This window comes from Jaculus jaculus, chromosome 13, assembly GCF_020740685.1.
Source record: "Jaculus jaculus isolate mJacJac1 chromosome 13, mJacJac1.mat.Y.cur, whole genome shotgun sequence".
NCBI classification, from domain to species: Eukaryota; Metazoa; Chordata; class Mammalia; order Rodentia; family Dipodidae; genus Jaculus; species Jaculus jaculus.
The window spans coordinates 13,305,036-13,331,146 of NC_059114.1; the positions used below are offsets into that span (position 1 = coordinate 13,305,036).

At 48.5% G+C, this 26,111-nt stretch overlaps 1 protein-coding gene across 2 annotated transcripts in view; it reads right to left on the minus strand.

Moving 5' to 3' along the window:
• Positions 1-4,586: 4,586 nt before the first annotated feature.
• Coro1c (coronin 1C) overlaps positions 4,587-26,111 on the minus strand; it is a 91,622-nt gene continuing 70,097 nt past the window's right edge. For both annotated transcript variants that reach the window (XM_045132637.1, XM_045132638.1), the window contains exons 4-11: positions 20,767-20,896; positions 17,977-18,158; positions 17,144-17,263; positions 13,908-14,012; positions 11,208-11,353; positions 8,138-8,195; positions 7,214-7,459; positions 4,587-6,818 (exon numbers count right to left, since the gene is read on the minus strand). In XM_045132637.1, the coding sequence (XP_044988572.1) occupies positions 6,699-6,818; positions 7,214-7,459; positions 8,138-8,195; positions 11,208-11,353; positions 13,908-14,012; positions 17,144-17,263; positions 17,977-18,158; positions 20,767-20,896 (1,107 nt within the window). In that variant the 3' untranslated portion in view covers positions 4,587-6,698. The remainder of the gene's footprint in view (positions 6,819-7,213; positions 7,460-8,137; positions 8,196-11,207; positions 11,354-13,907; positions 14,013-17,143; positions 17,264-17,976; positions 18,159-20,766; positions 20,897-26,111) is intronic.

Below are 26,111 nucleotides of genomic sequence, written 5' to 3' on the forward strand. Positions count from 1 at the left end.
ATCTGATGGGCTACTATAACCTGAGATTTTTAGTTTTATTGAGGAGAGCCAGAATGGGCACACCAGGGCCTCCAGCTGCTGCAAACGAACTCCAGACAAATGTGCCACCTTGTGCATCTGGCTTATGTGGGTCCTGAGGAATTGAGCCTCCGTCCTCTGGCATTGCAGGCAAGCACCTTAACCACTATGCCATCTGTCCAGCTCTGACCTGAGGTTTTGTAATCTGTTATTGAAGGGGAACTGGAGTGTGGGGCAGAAACGGCAATCACCAAAGCTGGAGCCCAGTAGTGGACTAGCCTGGGAGCCAGGGTTATCTATGAGCCCACTGCATATGAGCCTGTACCTCCCCTGTATGACCTTGAACACGGGGAAAACAAGAGTGCTCTGGAAGGCCCAAACGCCCACGGGGGGGGGGGGCATCCCCCAGCTGTTTCCACCCCAGGAGTTTGCACACCCGAGTCATTAGAAAGGGAAATGGCTACTGGCGACCACTACTGTCGGCAGGATTCGATTCCTTTCCGCAAACAGGAACAGAACGCAGTGGATTCACTTTCAGCCCAGGTTCAGACCACCAATCAGGAGGCGGTTTTTCAGAGTGGAGACCACACTGTGGGGCCATTCCTCTGGGGAGACGAACCACAGCTTCCGTGCCCTCCGCTTACTAGGCAGCTCCCATGCACACCCAGCATGCTGGAGGGGGTTGGGTGGCAAGGATGGGCACAGAGGTGCCTGTAATTCCAGCCATGAGTTGGTTGAGGCACAATTAGGAGATTGAGGATCACTCGGGCTACATCTGGAAACATGGAGATTGTCCACAGGGGTGGCCGTGGAAGGGATGGATCCATGCGTCCTGGCCAGAGCATGCGCCTGACAGGGCAGACATAATAGGCCTCAACACTTGGACCTCAAGGGGCTCCTTCCAGGCGGCTGATGGGAGACTGATCTCCACTGATGATCCTGAGTGCTGGCTTCCACTCAACTCTAATGGGTTTAGGTGGTCTCAAAGGTTGGGATGTGACATGTCCTCTACAGGTCTCCTTGAAAGCTTGTTCCCAGACGGTAGCTGTATATTGGGAAGCTGTGGGATGAAGGTCCAGTGTGCGCTGCTGTTAGTGTGCTGAGCTCCCAATGCCAGTGCAGTCCCCCACCCCACCTTTTTTGTTTTCTTTTCTGAGGTAGGGTCTCACTCTAGCCCAGGCTGACCTGGAATTCACTATGTAGTCTCAGGGTGGCCTCGAACTCATGGCGATCCTCCTACCTCTGCCTTCCGAGTACTGGGATTAAAGGCGTGCACCACCACGCCTGGCTGCAGTCCCCTTTTTGATGCCTTCCCTGCTACAATGGGTTGAAACCACGAGTCAGAATTAATTCTCCGATGTCTCTTGCTTTGTTGGTTTGTGCGTGTGTTCTATGCATGTGTCTGAGCAAACGAGAGCTCTGTGCACACACACGTGGAGACCACAAAAGGATCTCAGGTGCCCTCTTATCTTTTGTTTGTTTGTTTGTTTTTTTCTAAGGTAGGGTCTTGCTCTAGCTCAGGCTGACCTGGAATTCATTATGTAGTCTCAGGGTGGCCTCGAACTCTCGGCGACACTCCTACCTCTGCCTCCCAAGTGCTGGGATTAAAGGCGTGTACCACCACGCCCGGCTCTTTTTTTTTTTATGCATGGATTCTGGGGATTTGAACCTGGGTCCTTTGGCTTTGCAAGCAAGTGTCTTAACCTCTAAGTTCTCTCTCCAGCCCCTCTACTGCTTTTCTGGCTTGTCTGAGATACTCACTGAACCTTCAGCTGTCCATGGCTAGAACAGCTGAACAAGATGCCCCAGGCATTCTCCCATCTCCACCCCACCCCAGGGCTCCAGGGACGAACACACACGCCCGGCTTTGTACATGGGTGCTGAGAATCAAACTCAGGTCCTCTGGATTGCACAGCAAGTGCCCTGACCTGCCAAACCACCTCCCAGCTCTGGCTTTTGAGACAGGGTCTCACTATGCAGCCCAGGCTGACCTTGAACTTGTGATGATCCTCCTGCTTCTGCTTCCCAAGTGTTGGGATTACAGGTGTGTCCCACTACACCCTGCTCCTTGTTTCTTTCAGGACTTTTATCACAGCAATGCAAAGTAATGAGTACGGAAGCAATGGAAGGGTGAAAGCATGTCCACACAATAGCCACGCAGAGCGGCTATATCTGCCCGCTCAGCTCCCACCTCTGCTGCTTCTATTATGTGTGGCCTCAGGCCAAGTGCTTCACCTCTCTGGGTCCATTTCTGTTTTCTGTCTTTGTCCCCCCTCCCCCAATTCACTATGTAGTCTCAGGGTGGCCTTGAACTCATGGCGATCCTCCTACCTCTGCCTCCCGAGTGCTGGGATTAAAGGCGTGTGCCACCACGCCCGGCTCATTCAATTATTTTGAGACACAGACTTGCTATGTAGCTTAGGCTGGCCTTGAACTCCAGATTCTCCTGCCTCAGTCTCCTAAGTACTAAAATTCGGACTTGCACCACCATACCCAGCCAGTCAATATGTGTGCGTGTAAAACAAAGGTTGGTGGGACTGGGGAGATGGCTCAGCAGTTAAAGGCTCCTGCTTGTGAAGCCTGCCAGCCTGGCCTCAATTCTCCAGCACCCATGTTAAAGCCAGATACAAAAAGCAGCATAAGTATCTGGCATTTGTTTGTAGCAAAAGACCCTGTGCATATGTGTACGTGTATACACACATACACACACACACACACACACAGTTTTTTGCCGGGTGTGGTGGTGAAGTAGGAGGATTGTCATGAGTTTGAGGCAAGCCTGAAACTATATAGTGAATTCCAGTTTAGCCTTGGCTAGAATGGAGACCCTACCTTCAAAAACCAAGAGAATAACCTAAAAATAAAAGGCACACCAGGGTCTTCTGCCACTGCAAACAAATTCCAGAAACATGGGTCATTTTGTGGATACTGGGGAACTCAATTTGAGCTGGCCGGCTTTGCAAGCAAGCGTGCCTTAAATCCCTGAGCCATCTCCCCAGCCCTCTGGCCTAGCTTTACATTTTCCTATTCAAGATTCTTTTAAGGTGACTTACACCCACATTACAGAAGGTACTAAATAGCCAACTCCTTTCTGTGGACTGACTTTCACGCCTCCAGTTCCTGAATTTACCTTCCACTGGCTCCTTGGGACAAGGTCAATGGTGGGGAGAAGACCGTCTGAGCCTCTGAACACTGCTGTGGGCCTGATCTTCCCCCAGAACGTGCTCCCGTGCAGCAGAGTAAGGGGCCTCTGCTACCTCGGCACATTCTTTGGACAAAGGGCACAGTCCAACCTGGACAAACAATGTCAGCTCTCTACAGGACAACTGCGTCCCTGACGATGACTCATGTCTACCACTCGATGACAACTGCAGGTGACTTTTAACACGCTGGCAGGAGAAAGGGCCACGGAGAGTTAACAGAGTCTTAAGAGCCAACAGAGAGTTTTTCTGGACACAGAACACTAAGTACAGCAAAGGAAGTAACCTTTAAAAAAAAATGAAGTTCTCCCCAGACAAAGTCTGGCTGGCCGTCTGCGGACAACGCAGAAAGAAGCCTTTAGGTCTTCTGGCAAAGAATCAAGGTGGCCGAAACCAGAAAATACGCCAGTCACAAACAGACCACCAACCATGCACCTCCCTGCTGGCTGGGGTGGGGGGGGGAACACACCAACTTCCCCTTCCTGGGCCGACCGAGAACCTGGCTGCTGTTCTCCGACTAGTGACTCAGGATGTGGGGTCTGAGGAGCTTCAGGTGGCCCATCCATCCCACCATCACTGTCTGAGGAAAGTGGACACTGGGAGTGCCTTGCTACCCACAGTGAGATGTCACCAGATGACGGCACAGCACAGAGGGGCAAGTCTAAAGATCCATGCAGCTAAACAGATCCTGAGAACCCCTGGAGTGCAACAAGCTGTGCTGAAGAAACCCTGCTCCGAAAGCCCCGCCAGGCTGGGCCTGGAATCCAAGCTGCTTGGGAGGGAGAAGCAGGAGGGTCAGGATTGAAGGTCACCCTCAGCGCAAGTCGAGACCAGCCTGGGCTACATGAGACGGTCTTTAAAAATACACACACACACCAGCCAGGCGTGGTGGCACACACCTTTAATCCTAGCACTTGAGAGGCAGAGGTAGGAGGATCACCATGAGCTCGAGGGCGCTCTGAGACGACATTGTGAATTCCAGGTCAGATCCTACCTCAGAAAACACAAAGAACACTCAGTGAATCAGTTGGCCATGCAGAGGGCTGGCTGGCTGCAGACACAGGTGTTTCTCCCATCTTTACCACCTTTCTCCCAGGATAAGGACAGGATCCCAGAGCTCAGGAACTCCACCCTGCTCACACTGCTGGCCAAGGCTGGAGGCAGAATACACCCAGGCCAGTCCTGTTGGAATCAGGACCCCAGCACTCATCTATCAAAGGCCCACCTGACTGCCCCTCCCTATCTCCCAGTACTTACCGTCAGAGCACAGAGTTCCCTGGCTGCTTCCAGAGCCAGAGCAGCTGTGCGTGGCAGAGCACGTAGGCTGCCTCAAAGACAGCTGAGGTGTAAAACAACACAGGACCCCGATTTGTAATCAATGTCCTTTATCTTTGAAAACGGAAGCAGGTGTTGGGACAGAACACTATGGCCGCTCTATAAGAGCCGAACTAGGAGCAATTCACTGTCTTCCTCCAGGATGTCATGGCTTTAAGGTGACAAAACAGGACAAAGAATCCACAATGCTTCAGGCACCTGCTCCGAGCCTGCTGGGCACCCACTCATTAAATAGTCAGAAGCCACGAACTACCGTGAGGGGAGCTTCTTGGCCTCCCTCTTTGAACATTCCCTGTAGTGCTTCACACTGTCCCCCACAATTCTGCTTATGCACTTAACTGGATCTCAGACCTCAAAACATTTCTGAATCTCAGAAACAAATGAATTCAGCAGATTACAGTTCACAGGTAAGCAATGTTGGTTTGACTGCAAGTCACCTAATCCCCTCCACCAAAGCACACATGCACACACACACGCACACACACACGCACACGAGCCGCAGTGTTCAGGTGCCCTGGAATTGTAGAGTTAGCAAATATGAATACAGTACCTTTATTTGTGGACAGCACCCCCAGCAGGGTCTGATGCCACATTCCAATTCCTTTCTGGCTCCTGTGAACACACACTTGCTGCCAGCCCTGTACCCACGTCAGCGTAAGCACATGCCAGGACCTCCCTTTGCGGTCCCTGACACCACCAGGGTGACATTCAGGTCCAGCACTCAGCTCTGACCACACAAGCATGCAGAATGAGAACATGGAACTGGGGCAAAATTCCAGCTGTCCTAGGGACAGGTCGGTGACCAGCGCTCCGTCTCTGCAGAGAACCACTGTGCTCCACCCCAGGGCTAGGGTGCGGGCCAGAGGGCACAGTAGCCTGGTTTGTGTGGAGGCTGCAGAAGGACATGTTCCCGCACGTTAAAGCTACAGCAGACAGCCACGCTCCCCTTCTGCTTGATTCCAGACTATTCCCCTCAGTTTCAACGTTCAGTAACCCCTCATCTTGCTGACTGATGGGGGCTGACAGGCAGAAGGCCAGCGGGACTGGCTGGGAGCCGGAGAGGCTGCAGCCGAGTGGGGAGGGGGCAGGAGCTCTGTGGCTGCAGTACGGGCCACTTCCTTTCTGGCCCAGCGTGAGGACAGGAGGGCTCAGGCCGAAAACACAGACCAGGCAAAGCCCCGCCACCACCCAGACTGACTGTGGGGCTAGGCAAGGTGCCGCGATGGTTGCGGGCACTCAGCAACACGCCATGTCTTCGTGTCTCGGGCATCCCTGTCAACTATGGACCAACACCTGGTGCGCACAGGGTGATGGGGCAGATCCCACGGGTGCAAAAAACTGCAGAAACGTGCTGGATTGGGTCAGAGTATAATCATCTGAAGCACAGAATCAAGAGGCAGCATCCCATTCTGACACAGCCACCCAGCTCCCAGAAAAGAGAGGAAAGGACGGAAGAGAGAGGACGCAAGATCTGTTTTGATCAGAAGACTCAGTGGAATGGAGTGGCAATGTGGGTCCCCGTGGCTCAAGGCTTCCACGGTCATTAACATGGCCGGGCTCTGCTGCTGCGATGAGCCCGCACCGTGTGGCTGCCGCTGACTGTTCTCGGGGGAGGGTTCATACAAAAGATTATCTTCATTTAGTTTACAAACACACAGCGCTGTCCCTTTCAAAGTAATGGGGAAAAAAAAAAAACACACAAATACTGCAAAGTAGCAAAATACAAAGAAAAAAAGCTACTTTTGGTTTTGGCAACATTAAAAAAGAAATATAAAAAGCAATGTGGCATTGGTCCCTAGTCATAAAAAAAAGGTGCTTGGGCACAACACGGAATCAGACTTGTTTTCTAAAATTCAGAATATCTGGGGTTTTAAAAGTAGTACTTTTGTCTTGTAAAAGTTCAATAAGTCATATAACACTTCAAACATCAAAAAAAGCTTCTGATAAAAAGCTCCACTTTTGTTTTTGCAAATTTGGGAGACGAATTGAGTTCTTACTGGAATGTGGCCTATTGCTGGTTGACAAATCTGAAATGGAATGTCTCCACATGGCAGTGCCCCCCTTCCTGCCCTCCCTAGGACCACACCAACAACCAGCTACCAAGCAGAGTCCTCGCTCCCCTTTCCTGGAGGGTGGGTGGGATCTTCAGGCAGCGATCTTCGCCATCTGCTGTTCTAACTTGGAAATGCGCTCATCTTGATTGCAGATTGTGTCTTTTATGGATTTGATCTCTTTTAAAATCTCATCCAACTTGGCTTCACTTTGCTGAAAAAAAAAACAAAAGGCGCAGCCAGTGAGCCAACAGCAGCGAGTGAGCGGGCGAGCGCAGCCCAGGTCAGCCGTCCCTTGAACATCGTCCTCCGGTCCAGCCCCGGCTGCAAAGCTCAGTCAGAGCCTCAAGGGACGACCGCCGCTCCTCTCCCCTGGGCCGCTGCTGGGCTCAGAACCCAGGATTCTGTGTGTGCCCCACACCCCAGCCACCCGCTCGCCTGCCAGCAGCTTCCACTTTGTTTAGGGGACTCCAGAGCCCGAGGCCACGCAGCCCCTCCATCCTGAGGAGGGTCTTGGGAACAAGACCTCTTGCCTACTTCCGCTACGTTTTCTGAAGAGGACACCACCCTGTGACTCCCGAGAGCTCGGCCCAGCCCCTCACTGCTCACCACCCTGGCTGGGTCTGTGGTCTTCTTGGGAGCACCCATCAGATCACACTTCTTATCTGCAGCGGGCTTGCTGTCCAGAATGTTCTTCTTGACCACTTTGAGATCCCGGTTTTTGCCTGGAATGTACCCGTGCTTCAAGGAGATAAGGATGGGATCAGCATTCTTCCCCTCAAACCACTCTTCCGCCTCCAGTGCGGCTTCGGGCCCAGCCGTGTCAGGGTACAGGTCATCTTGGAAAAGGTCAGACTGCAAGAGACGTTGGGGAAATCCTTTGATAAGGAAGAAAAGGCTGGGTCGTCCTCTCATCTCTTTTTCTGAGATGCTAGGTCTTGAACCCAGGGCATCATGGATACAAGGCACGTACTCTACCACTGGGCTACATATCCTTGCCCCCCACCCCTTACCTTTTTTTTTTCTTCTCCTAGCCCAGGCTGACCTGAAATTCACTATGGAGTCTCAGGGTAGCCCTCGAACTCATGGCAATCCTCCTACCTCTGCCTCCCGAGTGCTGGGTGGGATTAAAGGTGTGCGCCACCACGCCTGCCCACCTTTTACTTTTTTATATTGAAATAAAGTCTAAGTTATTCAGACTGGCTTTTAATATGCTTTGTAACCCAAGATGTCCCTAAACTTTAAATTCTTTTGCCTCTTATAATCCCAGACAGTGGGAATTATACGCATACACTACCACATCCATCTGGATTTTGTTTTGAAACATGGAGTGCTTAGAAATCAGTCACTTGCATCAGGCGTGGTGGCACGCCTTTAATCCCAGCACCCGGGAGGCAGAAGTAGGAGGATCACCATGAGTTCGACACCACCCTGAGACTCCATAGTGAATTCCTGGTCAGCCTGGACTAGAGCGAGACCCTACCTCAAAAACCAAAAAAGAAAAAGCAGTCGGTGCTGCCGTCAGTTGCTCACCTTCCTGGGAACAGTCATGATGATGGGCTCACACTTCCTCTCATGAAGCTTGAAGAATCTTCAAGGGAAACAAAGGCAAAGCATGAAGCTGAGAAGCAGGATCAGTGAGTGCTCCCGTGACGCCCACGGACATGAAGTGCTTCTTAATTATTTTTCATTTATTTGAGAGACAGGGAGAGAAGGGTCCGCCAGGGCCCTCAGCCGCTACAAACTCTAGTCGTGTGTGTGCCCCCTTCTGCACATGTACGACATTGTGTTTGCGTCACTGTGCATCTGGCTTATGTGGGACCTGAAGATTCAATCATGGGTTCTTAGGCTTCGCAGGCAAGCACCTCAACCACTCAGTCATCTCTCCAGCCCTTCTTTATTTTTTTAAACATGTATTTATTTTGGTGGTGGGGGGTGTGTGTGTGGGAGAGTGTATGTATGGGTGAGCCAGGGCCTCAAACCTGGGTCACCAGGCTTTGCAAGTAAGCACTTCTAATCACTGAACCACCTCTCCGGCCCACAAAGTGCTTCTTTACCCAGCACCTCATCTGATTCACCCTGGCCACAGAGAGAATCTAAGTGTTTCCATTTTACAGATGAGAAAACCAAGCCTAAGAGTACCCTGTCAGCCAACTGGAGACAAGGTATCTGCGTAGAGGTTGTGTGAATGCTGGAGGCACCACCTCTGCTACGTGTGAGATGTGGTTATATGGGGAAGAACAGCCACACTATCAACGCTTCACTTGTGCAAAGTCACGTCAGCAGACAGGACAGCACACACGGCTGACTGCTCCTGTGTGCCAGGTCTCCTGCCAGCCAAGGTGAATGAACTTTAAAATGGAGAGACGGCTTAGCTGTTAAGGTGCTTGCCTGTAAAGCCAAAGGATCCAGGTTCGAGCCCCCAGGATCCACGTCAACCAGATGCACAAGGTGGCGCATGAGTATGGAGTTCGTTGGCAGTGGCTGGAGGCCCTGGCACACCCATATTCTCTCTCTCTCTTTCAAAGAAATAAGTAATAAAAAATAAAACTTTTAAAATGGAAAAGGAAGCCAGGCATGGTACTGCACACTTGTAACCCTAAAATTTGGAGATGAAGGCAGAGGATTAGAATAAAGGTTAGCAAGATTAGTGAGTTAAGGTCAGCCTACAACACGCAACAACTATCAAGACTTTTAGAAAGGAAAAAGGAAAGGAAAAGTAACTCTCTCATTAAAAAAAGGGGGGGGGGCTAGAGAGATGGGTTACCAGTTAAGGTGCTTGCCTGTGCAGCCTAAGGACCCATGTTCGACTCCCCAGGTCCCACATAAGCCAGACGCACAAGGTAACAGGGTGGTGAAGGTGGTACAGACATCTGGAGTTTGATTGTAGTGGCTGGAAGACCTGGCACACCAATTTTCTCTCTCTCTCTCATTAAAAAGAAAGGGGGTAGGGGTGGAGAGATGCATTACTGGTTAAGGCGCTTGCCTGAGAAGCCTAAGAACCTCAGTTCTACATAAGCCAGATGCACAAGGTGGTGCATGCATCTGGAGTTTGTTTCTAGTTGTTAGAGGCCCTGGCATACCTATTCTCATTCTCTGTCTCTGATAAATAAATAAGTCAATTTAAAAAGACCACAAAAGTTATGAGATGGCCTTCAACGTTTAGATGGAAGTGGGAAAATAGGTGTTCCTAAATACCAGATACTGAAAGGCCCAAGAATTCAGAAGCCCAGAAATACTATCACGCTCCAAAGGGAGCTTAAGCGGGCCCTTGCATACCTCAAACTCCAGGCTTTACTCTCTGTTGGAAGCAAGTAAACAATCCCTCTTCTCATTAGATCAGAGCCCGCTCCTAATATAAAACTAGGTAAAAAGGGCATGAGATAGCCCTCAAGGATGGGAAATGAGTAATGAAGTGAACCACTTATTTGGTTTCTGTAAATAGCCTGCACCATAAGCCTTAATAGCCCACACTGTAAGCCTTAGTAGCTCGCACCATAAGCTGTAGCAGCCTGCCTCAGACCACCAAGGTCATAGGAGACTGGTACCACACTCTGCTACTCCCACCGAAGGACCTGCGCAAATGCTGACCACCAAGGTCATAAGAGAATGATTGGTCCACGAGGGGCTTTAACAAATTAAACTAATTGGCTCAGAAACTATGGGGTGGCACAAACTGACTGGCTCGCACCCTGCTGGCTCCTGATATTAAAAAAATGATTGGTCTAATGCACAGGCTTTGTTAGAAACCCTATAAAAACTGTCCCGTTCCTGCATTTGGGGCTCTGCAGTCCTCTACCCCTGTGCGGTGTACGACTGTGGGCCCCAGCGCACTTGGAATAAAATCCTCTTGCAGTTTGCATCAAGACCGCTTCTCGTGAGTGATTTGGGGTGTCGCTATATCCGGGCAGAGCATGGGATCCCCCTCCTGGGGTTCCTTCAATACAATTTTAAGATCAAATTCAATGTGTCTAGAACCACACTTTGGTTAGTTTGGTTTAAACTACAATTTAAAACTCTGTGACAGCTTATTAAAAGTCCCCCCCCCACACACACACCAAAAAAAAAAATCCGGGTATGGTGGCACACACCTTTAATCTCAGCACTAGGGAGGCAGAGGTAGGAGGATCGCTGTGAGTTCAAGGCTACCCTGAGACTACACAGTGAATTCCAGGTCAGCCTGAACCTACCTTGAAAAACAAAAAACAAACCAACAAAACTCCCTCAAGATGGCCCAGAGGCAGAAAGCACACGCTGCTGAGCATGCTCCTCGGGCCGGCGCCTCGCCTTCGCAGTCCAGCATCGAAGCCATTTCTTCCCCGCAGGGCAGGAATCCTCCCACCGCCCACCAGGCTCTCACCTGCAGCCCACACCGGCGACAGCCTCCGCATGAGGGCAAGAGAAGACTGTGCCGCAAGTTAGCGTGCCATGTCACGTGAGTGCTGTGCTCCGAGTGGAAAGGGCAGGCCACGAAGACAGAATTCACTGTGAGCCTCGCACAAGGCAGACAAGACTGGCATTTCAGAGCCACTTGCAGCTGAGCTGCTCGGGCACAACATGGATGAGGCAGACAATGGAACGCTTCCCAGCATCCGTTCTTTACCTGGCAATCTCACACTTGTTAACATCAAGTCCCCTCTTGGGCATGTAACCCATCCCTCTCTGAGGCTCCTTGCTGCTGAAGGTATTGAGGTAGTGGACATACGGAGATTCGTCTGTGATCTCAAAGTAGCGGATACTGCTGTCACCCTAGAAGAAAGAGAAAATCAGTGCTCCTTGTTAAACGAAACACTGAGCACAGGGGAGTATGTCCCCTGCAACCCTGCATTCCTGCGTGTCCAACTTCACCAGCTGACCAGCTCTCTCTGCAGAAACTATCTGTCTGAAGGAGAGGACAGTGTCTTCTCCTCCAAGTTTAAGTAAGTCCTTACTTAGCACTCTCAAGCTCACCTGTAAGCAGTCTCCTTTGTCTGTCTGCTCCCCTGAGCTAGAAGCCAGGTCAGAGTGAGGGCAAAATGTTAAAGTCCCATACAACTGGCCTCAAGTTCAACTTCAAAGGCCAAGCAAACAAAGGTAGGAGGGTGGCCAAGAGTATTGTGGTAGCTTGTATTTATACTCCCCAATAGACTCGGGTTTTTTAAAAAATTTTTTATTTGAGAGAAAGAGGCAGAGAGCAAGCGAGGGACAGAATAGGCACACCAGAGCCTTCATCCGCTGCGAACAAACTCCAGACGCATGCGCCACCTTGTGCATCTGGCTTACGTGGGTTCTGGGGAATAGAACCTGGGTCCTTTGGCTTCGAAGGCAAAAGCCTTAACCACTAAGCTATCTCTCCAGCCTTTTTTATTTTTTAAAATTTTAAGAAAGAGGCAGAGAGAAGAGAGGACTCAGGTGAGGTGTTTTTTTTTTGAGATAGGGTCTCACTCTAGGCCAGGCTGATTGTTGTTTTTTTTTTTGTTGTTGTTTTTCTAGTTTTTGAGATAAAAGTCTCACCCTAGCTCAGGCTGGCCTGGAATTTATTATCTAGTCTCAGGGTGGCCTCAAGCTCATGGTGATCCTCCTACCTGTGCCTCCCAAGTGCTGGGATTAAAGGCGTGCGTGACCATGCCCAGCTTTCAGGTGTTTTATTAAAGCTTGTAACTTGTGTTTGCAGCTCCCTGGCTGGAGGAGGTGTCACTGGGGGCAGAACCCGGAGCACAGCGCTAAGGTGTGTCTGGGAGGGTGTGAATTCCAGCCTAACCTGCTGCTTGCTGCCGCTTTGGTTGTCGGTTTGCATGTATGGGGCACTTTCTTCCACCACTCACCTCTCCGCGGTCTGAAAGCTTGATAAATCCCTCCCCCAACCTGTGCCTGGCTTGGATGTTCATCCCGGCCTCGTGAAACTGCGTACAACAAGCACCAGCCCCAATCTAAGGGCTCACTCTCTGGCCAGGGAGCACTGCTCAGACACAAGCACATGAACAGCAAGCAACCAGAGGGTGACCCAAGGGGCGTCTTCTCTAGGAAACACCAGTTGTCATGAGCAGCACCCTTCACTGCAGAGTGCAGTGCTATGGCCATCTTGTTTACCATGATCGTTCTGCCTGAGACAGACAGTAGTCTATGTGTGACTGATAACGTGAAGAGGGAAGGCCACCCAGTCTGAGAGGACATGGACAGATGGACAGATGGACATGTGTGTGCACACAAGTGCTAGTTGGCATTATGTTCTAACAAGGCTCCTTCTTCTCAATTTCCATTAGTTTCAATGATATGAAGATCTCAATTAGTAGAAAAGAAGGTAAACATACGAGTCATTTCCCACCTATCCTAAACAGTTTTCCCTCATGTCAAAACTCTCTGGGCAATGCTCATGGTTTTGCTGCTGCCTGGGACAGCAACAGTGAGGCATAGCATATACTTCACAGCTATTAACATCTGCACCAGTGACTTCGAGGAAACAGACAAGATCTCTAATTCTTAGAAACTGACCTAAAACATGCAAAGCAGCTCTGCACTAGCTCAGCCGACCATGAAAAGTAGTCACCCCTGAGCACGGGGCTCCCTAACAGGCTTGAGTCACCCCCTTGCCCCCGCACAGGGTTGAAGGTTTAGGAACATCATCAAGAACTCCCTCCCAGTTTTTGGCTTTTTGAGGTAGGGTCTTATAGAGGTTGGCCTTGGACTCCTGATTCTCCTGCCACTACCTCTCAGATGACAGATTACAAGCATGGGCCACCATGGCCAGCAACAGCCCTGGTTTTTTGTTTTGTTTTTTATCTAATTTTTTTATTTTTTCAGGCAAGATCTTGCTCTAGGCTCAGGCTGACCTGGAATCCGCTATGTAGTCTCAGGCTAGCCTCGGACTCCAGGTGATCCACCTACTGCTGCCTCCCAAGTGCTAGGATTAAAGGTGTGAGCCACCATGCCTGGCTTGTTTTATTTTGTGTGTGTATCGTATGTGTGGTATGTGGAGTGTATGCACTTGTATGTACATGTTGATTGGCATGCTGCGGGTACGCTTTGGCCAAAAGCAATGACGGGGTTGGGACAGTGTTGCCCTGTACGCAGGGGAGTGAGTTTGGTCCTCAGCACTGAAGGAAAAAGATGGCATTGGCTGATCAAAGCACTGCACGTGGCAGGTCGCCACTGCAAAGGCTCAACACCCAAAGCCCACCCCAACTTCCTGCTCTTATTGCAGCTAAAGACCTGCACGGACATAAATGAGCCAAGTTTAGAAACGCTACAATACATTGCTCACCCCCTAAATCTCTGGGTCCCCTCCAAGGTCAGCTTACCATCGAACCTCAAGAGCACTGCTCACCTTTCCGCATAAGTAGATGACGCTCGTGTCAGGGTCATAGAAAGGCAGCAACACGCCATTGCTAGTGTCCATTTCATGAAGAGCAATTGGTTCCTGCATATTTTTCTGAAAATAAATAAAACATATATATATGTATATATGTATACACACACACACACACACACACACACACGTATACATCTTAAAAGATGAATTCTTGTAAATATATAGAGAGAGACACACATATAAAATATATATTGGTTTTTCAAGGTAGCTCAGGCTGACCTGAAATTTACTATATGTAGCCTCAGGGTGGCCTCGAACTCATCTATCTCCGCCTCCCAGGTACTGGGATTAAAAGTGTGTGCCACCACGCTCGCCTTTTTTTTGTTGTTTGTTTGTTTTTCAAGGTAGGGGACATTATATGTTCTTTAATTAAGTGAGCCATTTTCCTAGAATAATCTAAAGTTTAAACAATACAAATATAATCTTTGTAGATTACAAAAACCATAGAGGGCTGGAGAGATGGCTTAGCAGTTAAGCACTTGCCTGTGAAGCCTAAGGATCCCAGTTCGAGGCTTCATTCCCCAGAACCCATGTAAGCCAGATGCACAAGGTGGCACATACTTCTGGAGTTCATTTACAGTGGCTGGAAGCCCTAGCATGCCCTCTCTTTCTCTGTCTGTCTGTCACTCTCAAATAAATAAATATAAACAACAACAAAAAAATTTAAAGAACCATAGACAGCCGGGTGTATGGTGCACGCCTTTAATCCCAGCACTCGAGAAGCAGAAGTAAGAAGATCGCCATGAGTTTGAGGCAATCCTGAGACTACAGAATGAGTTTCAGGTCAGTATGGGCTAGTGTGAAACCCTACCGCAAAAAACCAAACAAACAAACAAACAAAAAACCATAGAGATCAAGCTCATTGACTATTGTTATCTGTCCACAATTAATACAAATGACAGCATGATTCCATGACAAAGACAAGACAGCCCTTCTCCTTTGTGACTATTTTCTGTTTTAAAAAATGTTTTTATTTATTTGTAGAGAGAGAGAATGGGCACACAAGGACCTCTTGCCATTGCAAGAGAACTCCAGATGCATGTACCACTTTGTTCATCTGGCTTTACTTGGGTACTAGGGAATCAAACCCATGCCGTCAGGCTTTGCAAGCAAATGCCTTTAATCACTGAGCTATCTCCACAGCCCCAACTATCTTTTGAAAAGATTTTTTTTTTGAGAAAAAAAAAAAAAAAAACAACCAAAACTGGTGCCACCAGGGCCTTAGCCACTGTAAATGAATTCCAAATATGTCCATCACCTTATACATCTGGCTTACGTGGGTTCTGGGGAGTCGAATCTGGGTCCTTAGGCTTCACAGGTAAGCACCTTACTGCCAAGCCATCTCTCCGAGCTTTCCTTTTTTTTTTTTTAAGACTTTTAAAATTTCTGTTTTTCGAGGCAGGGTTTCCATTCTAGTCCAGACTGACCTGGAATTTACTATGTAGTTTCAAGCTGGTTTTGAACTCATGGTAAGTGCCACCACACCAGGCTAGATTTTTTTTTTTTCTTGAGGTAGGGTCTCACTCTAGTCCAGGCTGACCTGGAATTCTCTATGTAATCTCAGGGTGGCCTTGAACTGATGGCGATCCTCCTACGTCTGCCTCCCAAGTGCTGGAATTACAGGCATGCACCACCACGCTAGGCTTTAGATTTTCTTTTTTAAAAATTATTTTAGGGCTGAAGAGATGGCTTAGTGATTAAGGTGCTCACTTGCAAAGCCTTAGAACTCAGGTTTGATTCCTCAGTACCCATATAAGCCAGAAGCACAAGGTGGCTGATTCGTTTGCAGTGGCTAGAGGCCCTGGAGTGCTCATTCATTCTCTCTAAATAAATAAAATATTTAAAAAATATATTTTGAGCCAGGCATGGTGGTACAGGCCTTTAATCCCGGCACATGGGAGGTAGAGGTAGGAGGATTGCCATGAGTTAGGGGCCACCCTGAGACTACATAGTTAGTGAATTCCAGGTCAGCCTTAACTGGAGTGAGACCCTACCTCAAAAAACAACCAACCAACCATCACGCGCACACACACACACACACACACACACACGCGCGCACACACAAACACACACACACACACACACACACACACAAATTTTCTTATTTTAAGCCAGGTATGGTGGAGTACACTTTTAATCCCAGTACTCGGGAGGCAGAGATATAGGAGGATCACCAGTTCAAGGCCAGCCTGATACTACAGAGTGAATTTAAGGTCAGCCTGGGCTACAGTGAGACCCTACCTTGAAAGAACAAAAGAGAGAGAATGAACGAGAATGGGCACGGCAGGGCCTCGAGCCACCTCAAACAAACCGCAGGTGCATATGCCACCTTGTGCATCTGGCTTATGTGGACACTAGGGAATCAAACCTGGGTCCTTGGGCTTTGCAGGCAAGCATGCCTTAACTTAAGTCATCTCTCTCCAATCCCCAAATATTTTCTTTTCTTTTTTTTTTCCGTTTTTTCGAGGTAGGGTCTCGCTCTAGCCCAGGCTGACATGGAATTCTCTGTCATCTCAGGGTGGCCTTGGATTCACAGCAATCCTACCTCTTATTTTATAATAAGAAAATTGATCCTTAAAAAAGAAAATAGCCAGGCATGGTGGCAGCACTTGGGAGGCAGAGGTAGGATGGCTGTGCGTCAGCCTGGCTAGAGCGAGACCCTACCTCGAAAAACCGGAAAAATAAAAAAATAAATGTATAAATTTGCATAAAGAACACAGAAATCACCCTGCATTCTCTAATTCCACCCAGCCTAGCAGGTGGCAGGAAGAACTGCACTGTGGACTACTTCATACACGCACGCACACATGCACACGCACATACGCACACCACAGCTGAGGATTTCCCTCCACTTAGGCTTGATATAAACACACACTTTCTGCAGCAGGACTACTTTGATTTACGCCACTGATCCCGGTGTGCCTGAGATGTGACCGTGCAGAGCTGCCTCCCCTCACCTACCCCACTTCGCGCAGCTCGTAAGGAGCGGCCGGCGGACTCCTTGGAGTCCCGCGAGCGCGTTTTTGAGGCGCTTTTCCCGTAAGCCTTCATGAGGATGAGAGCTTCGCCTCCAGGGCCAGACAGCGGGAGCTTGGAAGCCACACTGAGAACCACACCTCTTACCAACCCAGAGGCGCGCTCAGAACCCAAAGAGGCTGGCGAGAGGGCAGGAAGGCTGGGGATGGGCCTACCGGGTTCCAGAGTGCCAGCTGCCGCTCGCTCATCCGGCTGAAGCCGGTGGTGAAGACGTTGCCATCAGCCAGGAAGATGGCTCGCATGGGCCTGGCTCCCTCGTGTGCTTTCTCCTTCTCCTGCGGGAGGAGAGCAAGCAGAGGCACATTTCACACACTCGGGCGGCAACATGGGCCCCTCCTTCCCCACGAGGAAACGAGGTCAGGGTCCCCAGCTCATCGCAGGCGGCAGCACTGGGATCTGACTCAACAGCCTCCCTCCTCCCGGGCACTGCCGGGGTGAAGCACAGGCCTCGTTCCTGCCGCCTCACACGCGCCGCAGGGCACGACGAAGGGCGCTCTGAATGCAGGCTGGACAGGCCGCCGTGCCGCACAGGCGCGCACCTCGACCGCCCTCCACCCTGCAGGGCCCACGCTGCCCAGCCCCAGCACGTCTCCGGAGCGCAGGGGGGGCTGAGGCGGGGCGTCGTGGACTGCACCCCTGGGCTCTCAGCCCTCGCCAAAGACCTGACTGGATGCCCACCGAGCGCCACAGAGCTGACTGTGCCGAGTGAGGCTCAGTGGCAGAAACTACGCTGACGGCAGGACCCAGAGGGACGAAAAGTGCTTTTTCATGAAAAAATGGCCACTAAGTGAGACAGGAGAGTTGAGTCAAGGCTGGAAATGGGGACTCTGGAGAGAAGGGTCAGACGTGGGTCATGGGTCACTGGCTAAGAAAGCCTTCCCCTGTTCCACGGGCACCTGCCCTCAGCAAGGCCCCACAGACAACACTGTGCCCACCGCGATGGCAGGGGTCACAGCTCCCACGGCGTGGCGGCTACGCTGGTACTCACAGCCACGATCTCCTGTTTCCTGGGATCGATGACTCTCACTTTCTTGTCCTTGGAGGCTGTACAGATCAGACTACCGTTGCGGTTCCAGCTCACGTTGTAAATCATGTCTGCATGCATATCGTCCATGTTGATAAGGGCTTCCCCTGTGCCCACATTCCAGATGATGATGGCATTATCACAGCCTGCAAGGAGCAAAATCAAGCCCCCAGGACATTACACACACCCATACACCCTGTGGGAGGCTTACATGCCCAAGCCCTGAGAGCACACACATGAATGGGGAGAAAGCTTCTGGTGACGGGTCTGTCCACCCACTGGAAAAAGATGTGTGTGTCAGAACACTGCCAAAGGAAGCCCACAGCTTGCTGAGTTTAGGCTCACAGGGAACTATCAGTAACGTAAAACATAGAACTACAAAGCAGAATCCTGTTTTGTTGTTTATCTGTGAGAGAAAGCGAGAGAGAGGGAAAGAGAATGTACGTATGTGCACACCAGGGCCTTCTGCCACAGCAGATGGACTCCAGACATAGGTGCCACTTTGTACATCTGGTTTTACATGGTGACTGGGGAACTTAACTCCAATAGTTGGGCATTATGGGAAAGCGCCTTAACTGAGGAGCCATCTCTCTAGCCTTTTTAAAATTTTTTATTATTATTATTATTTTTGGTTAACTAGGCTAGTGGACCTAGGTGATTTCCAATTAAAAGAAAAAAATTGTTTTTTCAAGGTAGGGTCTCACTCCAGCTCAGGCTGACCCAGAATTCACTCTGTAGTCTTAGGCTAGCTTCAAACGCATAGTGATCCTCTTACCTCTGCCTCCTGAGAGCTGGGATTAAAGGAGTGTGCCACCTCATTCATCTCCTAATTTCCTTTTTAATAAAATAAGCATTAGAATAAATATGGCTTATTTCTTTTCCTAAGGAACTTTGGAAAGGGTGGCAGAGTATTCAAATCAGCAATGCCCTGAGACCACTTGGTATATCAAAGTGCGATCAATTACAATGTTAAAAGGGAAATGCAAAGATTGGCCTGCGTGCTTGTAAGATCTGTATCTTTGAAAGAGGGGGAAAAATAGGTCAGGAGTGGCTTGGCCACGTTGAGAAGACCAGACCACAATCACGCCCTCAGAAGTGATCCTCAGAGAGGCTGACAACTGTCACCTCAACTGCAACCCCGCCTTCCTTAGCGGAAGCCCAGCTAGTCAGGCATGCTGGGCTGCTTCCCAGATATTAGTTCAGGAAAAGGAAATAGGGAAGGAAGGGACCCTCCAGGTGCATTCTTGCCCTCGCCATTCACAATGCTGTGCGTGCTTCAGATAACTAAGGATTAGAAGCAGATTTACGGAAAACCCCTGTACAATATCAGAGGGAGTGGAAGCCACACTCCGGTGGAATTCACCCATCTGGCTCCACAGAGACAGAGGCAGAGGCAGACAGGGAGCTGCAGCCACATGGTTGGGTTAGAGTCATAAAACAGAAACATCAGCCACCCATGCTCCTTCATGTGCCCTGGCAGGACAGGAAGAATTGGAGTCTGCTGGCGGACTACATGTGGCAAGCAAGCGGGAAGAGGCTCGTGCACAATGCAGTTCACCTCCCCGACTAGTTTCCACCACCAGATGGGTTCCCAAGAATGGTTAAAGGTGATTATGGAAATCAATATTCTATAGTGTCCTTTTTCAGTAGATTACCTGGGTTAAATTTTTTTTTGGGGGGGGGGTTGAGGTAGGGTCTTACTCTAGCCCAGGCTGACCTGGAATTCACTATGTAGTCTCAGGGTGGCCTCGAACTCACAGCGATCCTCCTATCTCTGCCTCCCAAGTGCTGGGATTAAAAACATGCACTACCATGCCCAGCTGGGTTTAAATTTTTATCACTCAGCATACATCATAAACATCTTCTCTACTCCTGGTTAAAATCTGATCTGCCTCTTTTTTACTGGTAAAGGCAAACACCCTGAAAAATCCTACCACCAACATCAGTATTGTTTTTGTCTAATAAACCAGTATTATTGGGCTGGAAAGACAGCATAGCAGTTAGAGGTGCTTGCTTGCAAAGCTTGCTGGCCTGGGGTTCGATTCCCCAGTACCCATGTAAAGCAGATGCATAAAGTAGCAAGCACATGTGTCTGGAGTTTATTTGTAGTGGCAAGAGGGCCTGGCACACCTGTTCATTCTCTCTCTCTCAATAGATTGAACTCACAGTGAGTCTCCTACCTTAGCCTCCCAAGTGCTGGGATTAAATGTGTGTGCCACCATGCCTGGCTTTTTGTTACCACTTTTTTTTTTCTCTCTTTTCACAATTTTTATTAACATTTTCCATGATTGTATCACTTTTAAGAAAGAAAAGAAACTAAATTTGGGGCAAAGAAAAAAGACTCCTGGGAAATAAACCTGGAAAACACACCAGTGAGAAACCAGTAAGCACACTACGACTGAAAACCCTCGGGTTCGTTACAGCGCTGTTTAACAGGCAAGAGTCTGAAACAGAATCAATGTCCAGAAACGGGAGGCTGAATAAATGAGCTGAGGCACACCCACATGTATCATGGAGTCTCTACAATACTGCAGGAAACACATAGCGGCACACAAAGAAGACCACAGCGCACCACAAAGGGAAGGAAGCAGGCCACGTGTCAAGTGTATACACCAACAAGCGTGTGCAATGTGCTGAAGTGTGTCTCGCTGTGGTTTGCTAGTGCACAGCTTCACGCTGCACACCGCCCAGCTTGCTCCCTCCACCCAGGGCCACAGATGCTAAGGCAAGGGGAGCACGCTGCTCAGCTCCTACCTGCGCTAAGAAGCACGTTGCGGGCTGTCGGATGCCAGGCCACAATGCCAACTCTCTTTGAGTGGCCTTCTAAAATCACCACAGGTTCAGTCAGCGAAAGGGTGAGTCCATTTTCTGGGATCTGCCAAACCTGTTGGAAAGGGCAGGAAGGTTGATTAATCTACCACCTTTCATTTCCACATGGGCTACAGCCATTCAGTCTGAAAAGGACTAGGAGATGACTATAGGCAGCTGTTTAAAACGTAAACGAGGGCTGGAGAGATGGCGAGCACTTAAGGTTCTTGTCTACAAAACCAAAGGACCCAGGATTGATTGCCCAGGACCCATGTAAGCCAGATGCACAAGGTAGCACATGTGTCTGGAGTTTGTTTGCAGCAGCTGAAGGTCCTGGTGTGCCACCATTCTCCCTCCCTTTCTCTCTCTCTCTCTCTCTCTCTCTCTCTCTCTCTGTCTCTGTCTCTGTCTCTGTCTCTTTCTCCTGCCCTCAAATAAATAATTGTTGTTGTTGTTGTTGTTTTGAGGTAGGGTCTCACTCGAGCTCAGGCTGACCTGGAATTCACTTTGTAGTCTCAGGGTGGCCTTGAACTCACGGCGATCCTCCTACCTCTGCCTTCGAGTGCTGGGATTAAAGGTGTGTGCCACCATGCACAGCTACTTTTTAAAAAGTAGCTGTGCATGGTGGCGCACATCTTTAATCCCAGCACTCGAAGGCAGAGGTAGGAGGATCGCCGTGAGTTCAAGGCCACCCTGAGACTACAAAGTGAATTCCAGGTCAGCCTGAGCTCGAGTGAGACCCTATATCGAAAAACAAAAATCAAACAGACAAGAAAAGTTTTTTTTTTAAGTAATATGAGCTGGGGAGGTGGCTCTGCAGTTAAATTCTCCAGCTACCCACATAAAGCCAGAGGAAATGGGCATTCAATTACAGCAGTGAAAGACCCTGTATGTGTGCACACATGAACATACAAACAAAAGGTTTTTTTGTCTTTTTTTCCTGGCCATGGTGGCACATGCCTTTATGAGAGAGAAAGAATTGGCACATCAGGGTCTCGAGCCACTGTAATTAAATGCTAGATGTGTGTGCAACCTTGCTCGCTTGCATCTCCGTGTGTCTGACTTACGTGGGACCTGGAGAGTCAAACATGGGTCCGTAGGCTTCACAGGAAAGCACCTTAACCATTATGCCCTCCAGCTCCAAACAGAACTTTAAAAAAAATATTGAGGGTTGGAGGGATGGCTTAGAAGTTAAGGTTGCTTGCCTGCAAAGCCAAAGGACCAGGTTCAATTCCCCAGAACCCACGTTAGCCAGATGCATAAGGGGGAGCATGCATCTAGAGTTTGTCTGCAGTAGCTGGAGGCCCTGGCGCGCCCATTCTCTCCATTTCTCCCTCTTTCTCTGTCAAATAAGTAAATAATTTCAAGTTACTGATTTATCTACATGAGACAGAGAAGAGAATATGAAGGAATGACAATATGGCACATCAGGGCCTCCTGCTACTGCAAATGAACTCTAGATGCATGCTTCGTGTGAGTACTGGGGAATCAAACCTAGGCCGTAAGGCTTTGCCAAAAAGCACCTTTAACCGCCGAGTCATCTCCTCACAAATAAAATTTTAAGGGATTTTTTAAAAAATCTAATATGAGGGCTGGAGAGATGGCTTAGTGGTTAAGACACTTGCCTGCAAAGCCTAAAGACCCAGATTCGACTTTCCAGATCCCATGTGAGCCATATGCTAAAGGTGAGGTAAGCGCAAGGTGGCACATGCCCACTAGGTGGTGCAAGCGTCTGGAGGTCCATTGCAGTGGCTGGGTCCCTGGTGCTCTCTAAAGAGTAAAAAGTAAAAATAAATTAAAAAAAAAATGTAACATGAGCTGGATATGGTGATGCATACCTTTAATAGCAGTTGAGAGGCAAAGGAGGATTTCTGTGAGTTTGAGGCCAGCTTGTGACTACATAATGAATTCCAGCTCAGCCTGGGCTAAAGTGAGACCCTACCTCAAAAAACAAAAACAATAACAACAAAAAGGGCATGTGGTGGCACATGCCTTTAATCCCAGCACTGGGGAGGCAGAGGTAGGAGGATTGCCGTGAGTTCGAGGCCACTCTAAGACTACATAGTGATTTCCAGGTCAGCCTAGGCTAGAGTGAGACCCTACCTCGAACACCCCCCTAAAATAACCCCAAAAAGTAATGTGATATTAGAGTTCAGAGTATCAATAAGGCCTATATTACCCTTCCTCTTTCAGTTAGTAATACTTGGGATTTTAAGTATAATTCCTTGTTAAATTCAAAACTTTCAGGCTGAAGAGATGGCTTAGTGGTTAAGGCACTTGCCTGCAAAGTCTAAGGATCCAGGTTTGATTCTCTAGGAACCCAATGCACAAGAGGGTGCATGCAATTGGAGTCCATTTACAGTGGCTAGAGGCCCTGGCACGCCTATATTCTCTCTCTCTCTCTCTCTTCTCTCTCAAATACATAAAGAAAAATAAAATATTTGTTTTTAATTCAAACTTTCCAGGGGCTGGAGAGATGGCTCAGTAGTTAAGGCACTTGATTACAAAACTTAAGTTCAATTCCCCAGTGTCCACACAAAGCCTGATGCACAAAGTGGCTAGTGCACGTGGAGCTCGCTGGCAGCACCTAGAGGCCCTGGTGCACCTAGCCTCTGCCTCTCTACTCTCTCTCTTTGCTTGCAAATAATAATTAAAAAAAAAACAAAAACTCTCCAGAGCAAGAAGCATGCAAAATATTAAACAAGAATACAAAATGACTGAAGCAGTCATAAAAAAAAGCCTTGGGATAAAAACTCACATAGACCCACAGTCCCTAAAGGAATATTACGATTTTTAAAAATATATGTTCTATAATTTTTTTTTTCTTTTGGTTTTTCGAGGTAGGGTCTCACTCTAGCTCAAGCTGATGTGGAATTCGCTGTGTAGTTCAGGGTGGCCTGGAACTCAGTGAACCTCCTACCTCTGCCTCCCGAGTGCTGGGATTAAAGGCATGTGTGCCACCACACCTGGCTTAGCATCTTTTTTTATTTTATTTTATTTTTTTTAAAAAATATTTATGTTACTTTATTTGACAGAGGAAGAGGGAGTAAGGGGGAAGGGAGGGAGGGGAGAGAGAGAATGGATACACCAGGGCCTCCAGCCATTGCAAATGAACTCCAGAAGCTTGCTCCCCCTTGTGCATCTGGTTAACGTGGGTCCTGCGGAATCAAACCTGGGTCCTTTGGCTTTGCAGGCAAGTGCCTTAACCATTAAGCCATCTCTCCAGCCCATAATCGAATTTTAATGTACCAAAACATATGCTTTTGAAAAGTACAGAAAGGAAAAAAAAAAAAAAACAATCTGTAATCAGCTTGGATGAAAAATAGAACAATTTATATGCTACTAAATCAAAGGGTACGATTTAAGTACTTTCAGTTTTTCATTTTGTTATTACTATTAATATTCTATTGTTTAAAAATGAAAATATTTCTAACATATAGTATAGAAAATAAGTCTTGCCAAGGAATAAGAACTGGACTTTAGCAAACCTGTACTTTTTCTTTGGGGCTGGGGAGGCAGCACGGTCAGTACAGAACCTGTCTTCTGGAAACCTAAGTCCTCTGCCTTCAACCCCCAGAGCTGCTTTGCTTTTGTTCTTAAATCCAGACATGATACAGTACACTCCTGTAATCTCAGCATGGGGAAGGTGAGACAGGTAAAGCCCTGGGACTTGCAGGCTGGGGCGTGGAGCCTAACCAGTGAGCTCCAGGCCATGGGAGACCCTGCCTCCAACGAGGATGGTGGCTTCCCTGATCATTAACACTTGAGGTGTATGCCTGCAGACACACAACAAATGCATGTACCCATGTGTGCATGCATGTGCACACACACACACACACACACACACACATATTAAAAAAGTTGTTCGCTGGTGCAATTGGGGCATGTCTGTTATGAGGGCAACCAATTACTGACTGGACCTGAGGCCTGCTCCAGAGGAAGGAATTCATGTTTGGTATCAAAACCTAGTCAAAAGCCTATGGCTGGGAAAGTCATAGGCCTTGGGAGGGAAGCTACTACTATTGTTTGGTTAAATGCTATGTTGTACCCATCAAATTACCCACTAAACATTTGTGTTTATGTCCACAGATTAGTGCTGTTCTCACTTTTGATAAGAGAAGCTTCTTTTTACAGATGGCACGGATTACTGGGTCAACTCAAAACTCATCGAAGGGCTGAGAAGTAACCGCTCAGTGCTATGCACTAAAGGAGGCGTTCCCACCACATCCTCTCAGGCTCGGAGGCACTGCAGTAGAGACAAGACGTAGGCACTAGGGCTGGAGGTTAAGGCACTTGCCTGCAAAGCCAAAGGACCCCAGTTTGATTCCCCAGGACCCATGTTAGCCAGATGCACAGGGGAGCACGTGCATCCAGAGTTTGTTTGCAGTGGCTGGAGGCCCTGGCACGCCCATTCTCTCTCCCTCCCTCTCCCTCTCTCTGTTAAATAAATAAAATTAAAATTAAAAAAAAAATAATGTAGGCGCTAAAGAGTGAGGAGGAGTACCATGGAATGCTGCCTTCTGGACATGCAGTGGTCACTGCATTCATGGTCTCACAGGAGTTAGTCACACCCCCGCAACCTGCACAATACTGGGTCCATCAGCATTTCATGACGAATGAGGGAGGACAAAAACCTCACAGCAGCTGGACGTGGTGGCGCACACCTTTGATCCCAGCATTTGGAAGGCAGAGGTAGGAGGATCGCCATGAGTTTGAGGCCACCTTGAGACTACATAGTGAATTCCAGGTCACCATGAGCTAGAATGAGACCCTACCTTGAAAAACAAAACAAATCAAAACAACAACAAAAATTCACAGCAAAACAGAATGACTACTTTGAAAAAAAGAAGGGGTTCAGTAGAAGGGGGATGGGAGATACAGTAACATAAGGGGAGGGGATTATGAACAAAATACACTATGGAAATTGTAGAAGAAAAAACTTGTACTTCAAAGGATACTAGAAGAAAGTAGAAAGACAAACTACAGAACTGAAGAAAACAGTTTGCAAAAGTTAAAAGAATGTGTACCCAGAATATATAAAGACTCTTAAAACTCAGGCTGGAGAGATGGCTTACTGGTTAAGGTACTTGCCTGCAAAGCCTAAGGACTCAGGTTCGATTCTCCAGATCCCACGTAAGCCAGATACACAGGGTGGCACATGCATCTGGAGTTTGTTTGCAGTGGTTAGAGGCCCTGGCACACCCATTATTTCCCCCTCTCTCTGTCTTAAATAAATAAATAAATCAGAAAAAAAAGCTAAAAAAAAAAACCCTCAATAGTAAAAGTACAAA